We start from the raw sequence: 15,790 nt of genomic DNA, 5'->3' as shown, positions 1-15,790 counted from the left end.
TAATAATTGCCTAGGTAGAAATTAACCTAGGCAGTGGCCTATAGGTAGGGAATCTTTTCCTTGTAAAAAGAAAAGTTTTTCCTTCTAAAAGGAGAAAGTTTAGCCAAGAGAATCAGAGAAAGATGCTGCATTTTATAATCAGAGCCCAATTTCTTTCTTACATTTACCATACTAATAAATGCAATTTATAAGCACTGCCACTGAAGGCTCAATTGAAATTACTTTAACATTTTGGAAATTGTTAATATCACTAAAAGTATGAATTGGAACTGTACTAAAAGTCAATTCTCTCAAAAAACAAATGAATGTGACATCTCCCAGAAGCAAAGTTCAGCTTATTTCATAACTGCCTACATTTATCACAGTCCTGAATGCAGCATGTCTGTCTCCCCAACAGCCTTTCTGGAACTGTTAAAGAGGTGAGAAGGCAGTAGGCAAACGGAGGAAAGGCTACTTCCTTTGGTGTTATTTTAAAGCTTCAATTTTGTATCATTTTAAGAAAAAGGAGAACAACAATCCAAGAAATTTACAAAGCAATGACACTGAGGTGACAGAAAACAGGATTAAAAGTCATTTGTGCGGTATGAATAAAAGGAAAAAATAAATGGAGGGGCAGGTATTTGGCCTAGTGGCTATGACAGCGCATGGGGCCATCGGCATCCTACTTCAGAGGGCTGAGGTTTGAGTCCCGGCTGTGTTCCCAGTTCCAGCTACCTGCTAATATGCACCCTGCAGAGGCAGAAAGGGGATTGGCTTGGTCACTGGGACCCTGCTATCCAATGAAAAACCTGGATCAGATTCTCAGTTTTTGCCTTCACTGTGGCCCTCTGGGTTTTTGCAGGCATTTAAGAAATGAGATAGCAGGGCCCAGTGCAGTAGCCTAGTGGCTTAAAGTCCTCACCTTGCACGCACCAGGATCCCATATGGGCGCAATTTCTAATCCCGGCAGTCCCACTTCCCATCCAGCTCTCTGCTTGTGACCTGGGAAAGCAGTTGAGGGCAGTCCAAAGCCTTGGGACCCTGCACACACATGGGAGACCCAGAAGAAGCTCCTAGCTCCTGGCTATGGATCGGTTCAGCTCTGGCTATTGCAGCCACTTGGGAAGTGAATCAATGGATGGAAGATCTTTCTCTCTGTCTCTCCTCCTCTCTATACATCTGGCTTTTCAATAAAAATAAATAAATCTTTTTAAAAAAACTCAAAAAAAGAAAAGAAATGAGACAGTAAATGCAGCTGTCATCTGTGTGCCTATCTCTCTCCTTGTCTCTCAAAATATATTTTAAAAACAAATATATAAATCACCAAATCTGTAATCATGTCACCAATAAAATAAAAAAATGCTTTCACCTGTAGCCAGCACAGCTTCCCGTGACGACACACATTCGCCCCTGCCATTGCCACACTCAGGACAGTCTGCTTCTTGATATGCAGCATCTGGTAAGAAATGGACGAAGCTGCAGGTGACAGTCACTGGCATAGTAACACTATGTAAGGCACTGGTCAAACGGCCGGTGGCAGCCAAAGTAAATCACATTTTAAAAATCAACCATATCTCACCAATATTTCATATTTCTCGTTCACACACACATATCAATCACCACTGAACACTTTGATTCTTTGTACTTCAAGTGAAAAATTCCACAACTGGAAAATAATCACGCATACCACAAACATTAGTAAGAATTGCAAACTCCTGGACGTCTTATCAGCACTGTCAGCATTTAGAAAGTATTTCTACCTTTGACGTGATTCCGCACAGAAACTACAGTGCGTAAGTAGTGGATAACTATCACAATGACCACTGCTCAGAAAGATAAACACAGGACTCCACAGTCCCTTTAAGGCCTTGCACTCATTGAATTACTCAAAACAAATAATGGTATCTCAGGAACTTACTCCTATCTTTTTTTTTTAAGATTTATTGTTTTAATTTTTAATGCAAAGGCAGATTTACAGAGAGGAAGATCTTCTGTCTGACGTTTTACTCCTCAAGTGGCCATAATGGCCGGAGCTGTGCTGATTCAAAGCCAGGAGCCAGGAACCTTTTCCAGGTCTCCCACATGGATGCAGGGTCCCAAGGATTTGAGCCGTCCTCTACTGCTTTCCCAGGATACAAGCAGAGACTGGGATGAGAAGTGGAGTAGCCAGGACTCTGAAGTCAGGAGCCAGGAGCTTCTTCCAGGTCTCACACACAAAATATATAATTCTAAATCCTTAACCCATCATCCATGAAATATCTACATAATACTAGCTTTAAATTACTTGAGAATTGTAGGGCACAGTAATTTGCATTGGTCCAAAACCTTGTCTTAGCATAAAATGTTCTACATTCTGAATATCTCCTCTCAATGAGAAAAGCAAACTGAATTCCAGTTTAATCCTAGATTAGCAACAAAAGGTTTTCAGAACAAGAAGCAAAAACTATGCAGGTCTTTCCATATGGGTAATAATTAAAAGCACCTCTCTTCAATTTTGTATAGTAAAAGTTCTTACTTCTTTTGTTAATTTGTTATTGTCACACTTTTTAAAAAAGATTTATTTATTTTTATTGGAAAGCCAAATATACAAAGAGGAAGAGAGACAGGGAGGAAGATATTCCATCCGATGATTCACTCCCCAAGTGACCACAACAGCTGGTGCTGCGCCAATCTGAAGCCAGGAGCTCTTCCAGGTCTCCCACATGGGTGCAGGGTCCCAAGGCTTTGCGGCATCCTCAACTGCTGTCCCAGGCCACAAGCCGGGAGCTGGATGGGAAGCAGGGCCACCGGGATTAGAACCAGCGACCATATGGGATCCTGGGCGTGCAAGGCGAGGACTTAAACCACTACATTATCGCACTGGGCCCATCAGAACTTTCTTATTTTAAATAAATCTGCAGATATGTAACATTTTAAAAGATATATTTATTTTATTTATTGAAAGGCAGAGTTAGAGGGATGTATAAAAAGTAGAGACACACACACACACACACACACACAGAATCTTCATCCATTGGTCCACTCCTCAAATGACTGCAACTGCTGAGGCTGGGCCAGGCAGTTGCTAGGAGCTTTATCCAAGTATTCCACATGCGCGCAGAGACCCAGTCCAGCAGGGAGCTGAGTCAGAGGTGAAGCAATTGGGATCTGGACCGGCACTCATATGGCATTCCGGCATTTCAGGTAGTGGTTTAACCCATTACACCACAGGCTTAACCCATTTACAACCCTAAAGGATTTTTATAATTCAATGATAAAAGAAATTATTTTGACTTAATTTAAAAATGAACAATTGATCTAATTATGCATTTCTCCAGAAAGGCTACACAACTGGGCAACAATCACATAGAAAGATGCTCAACATCATTATGCATTAGGGAAGCGCAAAGCAAGAGTATAATGAGATCATTTACACCCACTGGGATGACTATAATCAAAATGACAGTTAATAACGAATGGTGGTGGGGTTGGCATAATAGCTCAATTGGCTAATCCTCTGCCTGCAGTGCCAACATCCCATATGGACGCCAGTTCTTGCCCCGGTTGCTCCACTTCCAATCTAGCTCCCTGCTTGTAGCCTGGGAAAGCAGCAGAGGACAGCCCAAGACCTTCAGCCTCTGCACCCACATGGGAGACCTGGAAGACATTCCTAACTTGGGATTGACTCAGTTCTGGTCATTGCAGTCATTTGGGGAGTGAACCAGTGGATGGAAGATGTTTCTCTGTCTCTCCTTCTCCCCATAAATCTGCCTTTCCAATAAAAATTAATAAAATCTTTGAAAACAAGTGGTGGCAAAGATCTGGAGAAACTGGAGTTTTCACATCCTGTGGCAGGAATTAAAACAGTATAGCAACAATGGAAAATAGTCCAGTAATTCCTCAGTTATATATAGAGTTATCATCTCATCCAGGAACTTCACTCTTAGGTATCCCATCCAAAAAAAAACAACAGGTGTTTACCCTGCTCCATGCTAATGCACCTGGGAAAGCACCCCAAGATGGTCCAATTGCCTTGGTCTTTGTGCCCATGTGACAGCATATCACCATATGGAAGACCTCTGTCTGTTTGTCTCTCTCTCTGTGTAACTCTGCTTTCCAAATAAAGAAATAAATGCTTGGGCATGGCACGATGGCCTAGTGGCTAAATCCTCACCTTGCAAGTGCCAGGATTCCATGTGGGTGCCAGTTTGTGTCCTGGTGGCCCTGCTTCCCATCCAGCTCCCTGCTTGTGGCCTGGGAAAGCAGTAGAGGATGGCCCAGAGCCCTAGGATCCTGTACCAGTGAGGGAGACCTGGAAAAAGCTCCTGGCTCCTGGCTTCAGATCAGCTTAGGTTCAGCTATTGCGGTTATTTGGGAAGTGAATCAGCAAATGGAAGATCTTTTTCTCTCCTGTTTGCAAATCTGTTTTTCCAACAAGAATAAATAGAAATAAATAATAAAAATAAATCCTTTCTAAAAGGAATATATGATCACAAGAACTTGAACATGAATGGTAACTGTACCATTATTCACAATAGCTAAAAAGTACAAACCACTCAAAATTGCCTGGTATATATCACATTATCAAATATTTTGTTGGAATGAGAGAGAAAACATCAATGATCTTAAAAGAGAAGTATGGGACATAGACATGATACCTTAACACAGACAAGACTGTGCATGATACTTACTGCAGCACCAAATTTTTGCTGGAACTGATCAATAACTGTGTATGTCACCTCCTCTTCCTCTACAAAGGAAGGACAATGGTATGAAATATATTTTTTAGCTTTTGCAACAGGAGAGCCCTCCCATTAATTGTGGTGATATTCATAAACTCCTCCTATATTACTAATCAAATGTCTTATGCTATTTTCTTAGTTGCGTCAGTTTATTCCACAGTGTACACTAGTTTGTAACCTGTGCGTCAACTGGAAATAAACAGAAGCCCCACAATGATATCCTTACAAAATGAAATATTTAGTCATTTCTTGCGACAGCTCAACAATGTTTCACCCCACATGAATTTACGTCTTGAGTGCTTCAAGATGTCCACTTTAAATATTATTTATTTGAGAGAGGAAGGAGACAGAGAGAGATGGAGGGGAAATGGGAAAAGGGAAGAAAACGGGGGGAAGAGGGAGGGAAGGAGAGCAGGAGAGGAAGAGAGAATCCCTTTCTCTGGTTCACTTCCAAAAAATTTTAGGCGCTCAGGCCAGGTCTCCCATGTACATGGCAGGAACCCAGTAGCCTGCGTCATCTCTACTGCCTCCCAGGTCTGCTTAGGCAGACAGCTGGAGTCAGAGGCATGTATAGAACCCAGGTCCTCTAATGTGGGATGTGATGTCTTAACTTTAGGCTAAATGCCTACCCAAGACATGAACTTTTTTAAAGAAAGTTCATAACAAAACATGAGCCTGGGGGAACTGGTATTTGGCATAGTGGTTAAGATGCCTCTTAAATGGGCTGGTGTCATGGTATAGCACATAAAGTCACCACCTGGAGCGCCAGCATCCCATGTGGACACTGGTTCAGTTCCTGGATGCTTCACTTCTGATCCAGCTGCCTGCTAATGTGCCTGGGAAAGCGGCAGAAGATGGCCTGAGTGTGTGGGCCCCTCAGTTATATGGGAGACCTGGAAGAAGCTCCTGACTGCTGGTTTTGGACTAGCCCAGCTCTGGCTGTTGTGACCACTTAGGTAGTGAACCAGCGGATCTCTCTCTGTAACTCTGGCTTTCAAATAAATAAAATAAATCATTTTTAAAAAGAAGAAGAGAGACCACACAGACACAGACAGACAAAAACAGACCACTACACTCCCTGTTTCTCATCATGGGATGCCCAGCCTTGAGACCCTGTCAGCAGAGGCCTGATGAGTGGGGATTGCCCAATCTTGTATTGTAAACCTCCAGAAACATGTGCCCAAATAATTCTCTTTTTCTTTATAAGCAGGCTTCCTCAGGCATTTTGTTTCAGCAATAAAACCTAAGCTGGCTTCCCCAGATACAGGAAGAAGAAAAAGAAAATTTGGAATCAATGATCTCAACCACTTTTCACTAACCCTGATCCTTCCCACCCTAATCAACTATGTAAATATCATTAAAAAAATTAAGCCGGCCTGCCTAGTATTCCATTACAGAATCTTGAATCAGAGTTTTGCTATCTCTAAAGAGTTCTGAACCACAATACTAGCAGTCTACATAATTCAGAGTCCTTATTCACCTGATGGGTTGTACTTCAGGTCGTTCAACAAGGTCATGGGTGGGGGTCCAGGATCAGGAGAAGCAGGCTCACACTGAGGTTTTGAAGACGCATTGAGGTCTTCATCTTGCATTTTATCCACACTTGTTCTTTCCATATTTAGACTATCCCTACAACAACAGAACACTCAGGTGAACTTATTCTTCGTGGCTGATGCCATATACTGATTCTGCCACACATTAAAGATAAGGACTGTGGTAGTCCCTCAAGTAGTGGATCATCCATCCACTGCCTACACTGATGTGAGGATATTATCTAAGGGTAGAAGAAAATGTCACACTAATGTGTACACTTGCGAGACACCATAACTAAGACAATTATTGCATCATACCTGACAGAAGATGTCTTTTCTCTCACTGCTCCTTGTTCTACTTCATCCAGTAGTTCCACTGTAAAAATAATCAAATGATTTCCAATAGAATTTCTAATCTAAAAGCAACAGCCACCCCCACCCCCATACACTGAGTATGACTATACTGTACACAGTAATTGGAAATGATGCGGTAGCCCACTAAGACTGTCACTGGCTGGCAAGAACCAGAGCAGAAAAGAGTATCCAAAGTACTGAAAACTCCTGAAATTGTGTCCCTAAATAGCTCCTTGGTTATTTATGATTCTCAATAAAGGTAGAAGTGGAGCAGCTGAGACATGAACCAGTGCCCATATGAGATGCTAGCGCAGGAAAGTGGAGCATTAGCCAGTTGAGCCAATGCACTGGTTCTCAAAATAAATAAATCTTAAAAAAAAAAAGAATTGTGAGGGAAACATTCTATGAAGACTCTGGAATCATTTTTTTTTTAACCGTAATTCTGTAGAGATAACTGGAAAATATTGTATTTGATTCTAACATGTATATTTTAAATACTGAAACTGGATATGATTTGTACTAAACATACATGCCAGTTTAATTGACAGTTAATTTTTAAGGTGAAAAAGTAATGATGTGTGGGCCCAGTGGCATGGCCTAGGAGCTAAAGTCCTCGCCTTGAATGCACCCGGATCCCAGGTGGGTGCCAGTTCTAATCCCGGCAGCTCCACTTCCCATCCAGCTCCCTGCTTGTGGCCTGGGAAAGCAGTCGAGGACGGCCCAATGCCTTGGGACCCTGCGCCCGTGTGGGAGACCCGGAAGAACTTCCTGGTTCCTGGCTTCAGATCGGCCCGTTGTGGTCACTTGGGGAGTGAAACATTGGACAGATGGAAGATCTTCCTCTCTGTCTCCTCCTCTCTGTATATCTGACTTTGTTATAAAATAAATAAATCTTAAAAAAAAGTAATGATGTGTTTTATAATAACAGCATCTTAGATTCTGTGAAGTAGACTGTGGTACTTTTCAAATACATTCTAGTACTTTTTTATATGAGTTTTGTTTTTTTAAAGATTTTTATTATTATTGGAAAGCCAGATATACAGAGGAGGAGAGACAGAGAGGAAGATCTTCCATCCGATGTTTCACTCCCCAAGTGAGCCGCAACGGGGCCGGTACGCGCCAATCCGATGCTGGGAACCAGGAACCTCTTCCGGGTCTCCCACATGGGTGCAGGGTCCCAAAGCTTTGGGCCGTCCTCGACTGCTTTCCCAGGCCACAAGCAGGGAGCTGGATGGGAAGTGGAGCTGCAGGGATTAGAACCGGCGCCCATATGGGATCCCGGGGCTTTCAAGGCAAGGACTTTAGCCACTAGGCCACGCCACCGGGCCCCATTCTAGTACTTTTTAAGAAAAAACCTTTCAGAGGGTCATTATTATTTCAGATGTCTTTTCCCCCTCTATATACCATCTACAAGTGCTAAGTTTGGGACACTGAAAAATGAGATTCAGTAAAAGTGATGATTAGCCATTATTATCCTTCTTGATAATTCTTCAAGGTATGTTTTGGGGAGATTCCACCATTGGTGAATTGGGTCACAGGGCAAAGCAGAAGCGGAAAAGGCCAAGGCCTGGGAAATAAACTTGGTGGAGATGAGTTCCCTGTGTTCAGACAGATGACACAGACTGTGAGGTGCCCACCTTCTGAGTTAGAGTTGGCAGGCTGATTCCTCTGCTTTTCTCTGCACGCCCACCCATGGCCTAGCTTTGCTCCAGTCCCTAGGTCTAGTCAACTGCAAAGGCTAACAGTCCAAACAACTAAGAATTCCACTGCTAGCCTCACAATCACCACTATTGTAAAAAGGGGCTTCAGGGATAAGTAGCACTTACACGGCAGCATACGCAGTGAGAAAGGACAGTCACAGGAAGGAAGGGTCCAGATTTGCCGAACATGATATGAATCTGGATTGACAGTCATTAACTTGGTGAGACTTCCATCTCCTAATTTCTAGTTTTCTTAAAAACAAAGCAATCTTTGAAGTGGAAGCAATCATGTGTCCTGGTGCTCTTTCCTTGCCTCAGCTCTGCCCTGACAGTGAGAAGCACAGAGCCCTAAGAGGTTTCAGTGCTCCCTTCTCACTTTCCACTCCCTACTAATCTTTACTTTTCCATGGGCGCCAAAAACAGAGTCTGAGTCCTGGAAAGCAAAATCTGTTCTTGCTCCCAACCCCTTACATCCTATTTTCACCCTGTCTGCAGCACAGTGACCAGAGGAGCTTCACCTGTTCTTTCAGGTGAACGACTCTTCTACAAAGCTTTTGCAGGTAGAAAAACAGAATACAGCTGCTTCCTGCAATTCCCAAATCCAGAAGGCCTGATGACCAAAACTTTGAACTCCTCTGGTGATGAAACCTAATCTTCATTCACTTACACTGATTACCTACCATTCCCCTGGAGCAAAGTGTGGCCTCACACAGCACTGCCCAGCCCCTCTGAGGTGTTGTGTGATAGGAATGGTATCTCATTTCATGGTTGCATTACATTTCCCCAAACATTCTGGATTTGGAGATATTTGGCTCCAAGGTTAAAGATAAGGACCTAAGGACCGCAGTGTTTAACTTGCTTGCAAGACCATTCCTTCCCGGTTAGGCTCCTAACTGCCTGCTCTAATCTCTGTCTCCCAGGGTGGGCATTGGCAGACCTCAAAGAGTGAAACCAAGATGACCACAACTCTGCAAGCTTGTGCTGCTCATAGAGCACCCACAGACACAGCTCAGAGAACAGCAGCTTCTCAGCAGCCAACTTCAAAGGTCTGGAGAAAATAGGCAAAGCAAGTCTATTTCTCACATTAGCTTACATATTGGAATGAGGCAAAGGAGTGAATTTAATTACCTGTGTAAATGTGAACACCAGCATTCAGGAAGCATGAAACTCACCATTCACAATCTCATGCCCAAAGAACATCTTCACTCCTGGGACACATCGACCAGTCTCGACATTCTTCACTGTTACAGAGACAATTCATTTGGTTAATTAAAAAAAAAAAGCATGTCCTTCAAAAGTGCTTCAATCTGAGTTTCTTAAAAATCCCCAAATTATTTTCTCAAGTGGTGAGTGGACAATAATAAATTATAAAGTTACAAACCATGAACCCAGTAGTACAGAGAAAAGAGTAGAGCCCAACTTAGTCCAAGACACACTGCAAACGGAAAACGAGTACACTAGATTCAAACATCCCTCAAGAGTGTTCTATGGCTTTAGGAGCCAAGGATTAACTATTATATTTCTGTTTATTTTTACTCCACCTAACTCCAGGAAAAAAACCCTAAGATAGCTGATTACTTCTAGAGTCCACACCCAGTTTCACGTTATGCCACATGCCCAAAAACATCAGGAACAATACAACTCCTAGCCAAACTCAGGACCCTCCTGTGAGAAGGTAAAACAGGAGAGATTTAGATGTCACATGTACAATATGCTGTCACTTTTCTATGTGAAAATTCATTAGTCATTTTCATACCTGTCAGCAATCCAAACAACTGAGTTCCACTCACTATTCCACTGAACATACGTTTTATATATATATATATATATATATATATATATATATATATATATGATTTTTTTATTGGAAAGGCAAATTTACAGAGAGACGGAAAGATCTTCCATCCACTGATTCACTCCCCAAGTGGCCACCATGGCTGGAGTCAAGCTGATCCAAAGTCAGGAGCTTCTTCCAAGTCTCTCATGTGAGTGCAAGGGTCCAAGGCTTTGGACCATCCTCCACGGCTCTCTCAGGCCACAAACAGGGAGCTGGATGGGAAGTGGAGCAGTTGAGATACGAACTGGTGCCCATATGGGATTCCAGTGTGTGCAAGATGAAGATTTAGCCACTGAGCCATTGCACTGTACCCCCACTGAATATATTTTTACTGAGGTCAAATATCAACAGTTATCTATCTGTTGAATCCAGAAAAAGTTTTCCACTTATCTACCAATTACCTATTTACCTCAGGGAGCACCCACTCGGAGCCAGGCCCTATGCTATTTACCTACCTCCATTCTCTAGTGACATAATGAGATAGGCATTTCCTTATCTCTAGGACGGAAAAATCTGAGGTTCAGAAGGATTGAACAACTAGCTCAAGGGCATACACTGCCAGTAATAGGCCTCAGTGACTTCAACAGTTATTCCTGTAACCATGGTCTCACCAACTCCCGGATTTGCCGACTCCACTCACCCTGGCTGCCTCAACCCCCTCTATCTGCCCCTCCCACACAGATGGTCCCCTTCATTCTCTGTACTCCTTGAATGACCATACTCACTTCCCAGGGGCAGGCGTGGTGGCACGGCAAGTAAAGCCACCACTTGGGATGCCTAATTCCTTATTAGGGTAATGAGATTCAGGTCCTGGCTACTCCACCTCTGATTCAACTGCTAATGCATCCAGGGAGGCAGCAGATGATGGCATAAGTGCCTGGGTCCCCAACCACCTATCTGGGAGAGCTGGACAGCACTCTGTGGAGGCTCCTGCTTTGACCTGGTTGAGCATTAGCAGGGAGCTGCACTGGAAGTGGAGCAGTTGGAAATCAAGCCGATGCCCACATGGGATGCCAGCACACTGCAGATGGCAGCTTCACAGGATACACCACAGAGGTGGCCCCAGGAATATTTTCTAAACATACCAAAATGAATATTATTTTTATCTATACAATCAGCATAAAATTAAAGATAAACATAAAGTATTGTAAAATTCAATACTAGATTATTTAACTCACTACTAATAACAAAATAAAAAGGCAGAACACTTTGATCATTTATTTAGAAATGGTTATCAAACACTTAAAATTGGACTGAACATTTTCTGAGTGATTAAGGTGTTAATTAAGATGTCGGTTATTGGGTCCAGTGCAGTAGCCTAGCAGCTAAAGTCCTTGCCTTGTTGGCCTGGGATCCCATATGGGCACCAGTCTGTGACCCAGCAGCCCTGCTTTCCATCCAGCTCCCTGCTTGTGGCCTAGGAAAGCAATCAAGGACAGCCCAAAGCCTTGGGACCCTGCACCCCTGTGGGAGACCCAGAAGAGCTCCTGGCTCCTGGCTTTGGATCAACTCAGCTCAGCTCAGCTCTGGCCGTTGCGGCTGCTTAGGGAGTGACTCAATGAACAGAAGATCTTCCTCTCTGTCTCTCCTCTTCTCTGTATATCTGATTTTCCAATAAAAATAAATCTTAAAATAGATGTCCGTTATTTCACTCTGGAATGGTTGGGTTCAATATGTTTCTAGACCCTAACTCCGGTTTCCTGCTAATGTGGACTCAATGTGGATACAATGAAGGCTCAGGTAATTGGCTTCGTGGCACCCATGTGGAAACCTGGGCTGTATTCTGGCTCTCAGCTCTGGCTTCTGGCCCTGCCACAGCTGCTCTGGGCATCTGGTGAATGAAACAGCAGATGAGAACTTTATCTTTAAAAAAATGTTTTTAAAAACCCATAAGCTTAAATTACTCACAACTACCCCAATAATTTTATTTTTGGGAATTCTTAGGAAAAAACTCCAACTCCAAGTATAAAACTTTTTTAACCTTTTTGTTTATAGTAATTACTGCTTTTCTTTTTTTTCAGTAAAGCTTTATTTATTTGTTTGAAAGTCAGAGTTATAGAGAGATGGAGAGAGATCTTCAATCTACTGGTTCACTTCTGAAGTGGCCACAACAGCTAGGGTTGGGTCAAGTTGAAGCCAGGAGCCAGCACTTCACCTGGGTCTCCCACATGGCTGGCAGGGGCTCAAGGACTTGGGCCATCCTCTGTTTTCCGAGGCACATTAACAGGGAACTGGATTAGAACTGGAGTGGCTGGGATTCCAACCAGTGCCCATATGGGCCAGTGGCACTACAGGTTACATCTTAAGCTGCTATGCCACAGCACCTACTTCTAAATTAAACATAAGAAAATGCTTGTTATGGTGCTAAACAAAAGGATATATGATACACTCAACTTATTATGTTAACTATATAAATCTGTGTAAAGGTACACCAAAATACCTGGCTAGGACTGAGTGTTTCTGTGAACCAAGCATGGGACTTTTACTGCTTATTGTATATTCAAGGCCATTTAAGCAGGTTGGCAATGTGCCCAGACGGTGGCCTTCCAGGGCATCTTTTTAACAGGGCTGACTCAGCTGGGAGGCACACCCTTCTCCCCACTGCCTTCCTCATCCTTGTCTGTATAACACATTACCCTGAGGTGAAGAGTCACATGTTAAAGGATGAAGATTACTGTGTCCTTGCTGACTGGGGACAGTCATAGTAGCCCTGGGATGCTTTCCTTTCTTATGAGAGACTAAACTACCTTGTTTAAGCCACTGGAGGTAGACTCAGTTTCTAGCTACCAAGTGTGGCTCCTATTCGACACAGCATTCACATCTTTAGGCAACGCACTTGAGAGTGTGTATGCTCTGCACTCAAAAACCTTGTAGTGTTCCTCACTCCTTTCAGAACAGTGTCCATCAAATGGTATGACTTGTATGATCCTTTCAGTTTATCCCATATCAGCCAGTGCTGTAGCATTTTAAGAGGTAAAGTCACTGCCTGCACACTGGCATACCATGTGAGGGCCAGTCTGTGCCAGGCTGCTCTCTCTAACCCAGTTCCCTGCTAATGGCCTGGGAAAGACAGCTGAGGATGGCCGAAGTGTCTGGGCCCCTGGCTTCTGCCTGACTCTGCCCTAGCCATTGTAGTCCCCAGAAGAGTGACCAGTGGAAGGAAGAGCTGTCTCTCCCTCTCTCTCGGTAGCTGTGACTTCCAAGTAAATAAATTTTACATATATATATGTATATATGTGTGTGTATATATATATATATATACTTGTATATGTAATTTTTCTCACATCCACCTCATCAGCCTTATCTCCCGTTACAGCCACATACTGAAATGTGCTCAGCTTGTCAGAACATTGACACATTTTTAACCACTCCACGTATGGATATATACTACTACTGCTCCTTAACAGCACGGTCCTCTCATAGTGCACCCCAAAGCACAGTACCACCTGAGAATTTGCTGGAAACGCTCATTCTCAGGCCCCAGCCCAGACCTTCACAATCAAAACTCCCTGACTACAGCAATCTACAGGATTTAAATTACCCAAGTGAGTTTGATTCCTGGGTGAAATCTGAGAAGCATTGGCTTCAAACAATCTTCCCCTATAGTCCTGTCATTAACTCACACTCACCCAAATGCAGTTCTGCAACCAATTACTCCTTTCGGAGCCTTACCCACTGTCTTAAAGGAATGATTCCCAGATCTGTAGTAGCTGAATCGGGACGAGCATTGCAGGGCAGAGGGTTAAACTGTCACTTGTGGTGCCAGCATTCCATATGGGAGTGCCAGTTTGAGTTCCGGCTGCTCTGCTTCCAACTCAGCTCCCTGCTAATCTGGCTGGGAAGGCAGCACTAGAGGGCTCAAATGTCTGGACTCTTGCCACCCACGTGGGAGAGTCGGATAGAGTTCCTGGTTCAAGCCTTCCACCTGGCCCGAGCCTTCCACCTGGCCCAGTCTGGCTGTTGTGGACATGTGAGCAGTGAAGTAGCAAATGAAGAGCTTTGTAGTGTGTCTCTCTCACATCCCGGCTTCCAAATGAATAAATGAAAAGGACAAATTAGTTGACTCTGTGGTTTCTTAGCATCTTGTGTGTCTCTCTATCAGGGAAGATTTCCTCGTTAACATTACACCTGCTTTTTGTTTGTTTCTCATTGAACTTATTTATCTATCCCCTTGCTAGGCTGTTTTATGAAGACAGGGACCATGTTACTTCTATTTGTATTCCTGGTACCAAGCACAATTCTTGGGATATAAAATTACTAGTAAGTGGTAAGCACAGCGGTATACAGACTAGTCATCCCATATTGGCTCTGGATCAAGTCCTGGCTGCTCCAGTGCCCATCCAGCTCTCTGCTAATGGCACGGGAAGCAGCAGAGGATGGTTCAAGCCCTTGGGCCCCTGCAAACACATGGAAGTCCTGGAAGAAAACTCCCAGTTTTGGATGGGCCCAGCTCTGGCTATTGTGGCCACATGGGAGGAATAAACCAGAGTGAAGATCTTCTTCTCTCTCTTCCAAATAAAATAAATAAATCTTCGTTGTTGTTGTTGTTTTTTAAAGACTTATTTATTTTTGTTGCAAAGTCAGATATACAGAGAGGAGGAGAGACAGAGAGGAAGATCTTCCGTCCGATGGTTCATTCTCCAAGTTACTGTAACAGCTGGAGCTGAGTCAATCCGAAGCCAGGAGTCAGGAGCTTCTTTTAGGTCTCCCACATGGGTGCAGGGTTCCAAGGTTTTGGGCCATCCTCGACTGCTTTCCCAGGCCACAAGCAGGGAGCTGGATGGGAAGTGGAGCTGCTGGGATTAGAACCGGCGCCCATATGGAATCCTGGAGCGTTCAAGGCAAGGACTTTGGCCACTAGGTCACCAAGCTGGGCCCATAAATAAATCTTTTTTTTTTTTTTTAATATACTTCACTCTAAGGTCTATTTTACCTGAAACTTACATAACTACTCCAGCTTTCATTTCCTTAAGAAGTAACTCCGTATAAATATTTTTTATTATATTTTTGACAATCTTTACATAGTTAATTAGGGTGAAAAAGGTTAAAAAAAAATAAAACTACCAGTAGGTGATCCTCAATAGACTAATGTCAAGAAAGCTTTGAAGCTTTGAAAGCGACAGATCATGAAAGTCTATTTAAGTTCATGTATGACTTGAGAATAAGATGAATCTTTCAAATGCCGTTTCTGGAGGTTCCTACAGTAAAGTTAAACCTTGTATCAGAAAAGTAACTACCCTAGCTGGTCAGTATTCTAGCTGAATAGAAACGATGTAATGGAGTTCCTGGGGAGGAGGGCTGGTGGATGATGGCACAGCAGAGCGGTCCCGAGAGTCCCCACCCCTATCATGAGCCATGCATCTTTTTGGTTTGACTGTTCCTGAATTGTATCCTTTTGTGATAAACTGGAACTGAAGCCAGGAGGTGCAGCAGCCTCGTGACCACAGCCTTTTTAAAAAGTCATCCCTGTTAAAAAGAATGACAGAGGACCACTGCGAGGGCTGAACAGGAACCCAAGGCCCCTGTCCCGGTGGCTGGTTGTCAGCCACTGCTCTATCCACATCCTACCTCTGGACTTGACTTAGTATGAGAAAAACTGATCCTTACTGTCTGTGAATCCATTAGGCGATTATAACTCAGTGGTTATTTTTAGCTTCCAGAAGCATA

The 15,790-nt window shown here is 43.4% G+C and overlaps 1 protein-coding gene across 1 annotated transcript in view; it reads right to left on the bottom strand.

The window, feature by feature from the left end:
* The window catches only part of EXD1 (exonuclease 3'-5' domain containing 1), a 29,010-nt gene that overhangs the window by 11,937 nt on the left and 1,283 nt on the right, over positions 1-15,790 (bottom strand). Inside the window, exons 3-7 of the mRNA XM_058666059.1 lie at positions 9,459-9,527; positions 6,551-6,608; positions 6,181-6,329; positions 4,650-4,708; positions 1,349-1,435 (exon numbers count right to left, since the gene is read on the bottom strand). Of these exons, the coding sequence (XP_058522042.1) occupies positions 1,349-1,435; positions 4,650-4,708; positions 6,181-6,329; positions 6,551-6,608; positions 9,459-9,527 (422 nt within the window). The remainder of the gene's footprint in view (positions 1-1,348; positions 1,436-4,649; positions 4,709-6,180; positions 6,330-6,550; positions 6,609-9,458; positions 9,528-15,790) is intronic.

The sequence above is a fragment of the Ochotona princeps genome, chromosome 6 (assembly GCF_030435755.1).
Source record: "Ochotona princeps isolate mOchPri1 chromosome 6, mOchPri1.hap1, whole genome shotgun sequence".
Classification (NCBI taxonomy): Eukaryota; Metazoa; Chordata; class Mammalia; order Lagomorpha; family Ochotonidae; genus Ochotona; species Ochotona princeps.
Note: the sequence above shows the minus strand (reverse complement) of the source record. Positions and strands in the feature narration are given on the sequence as shown.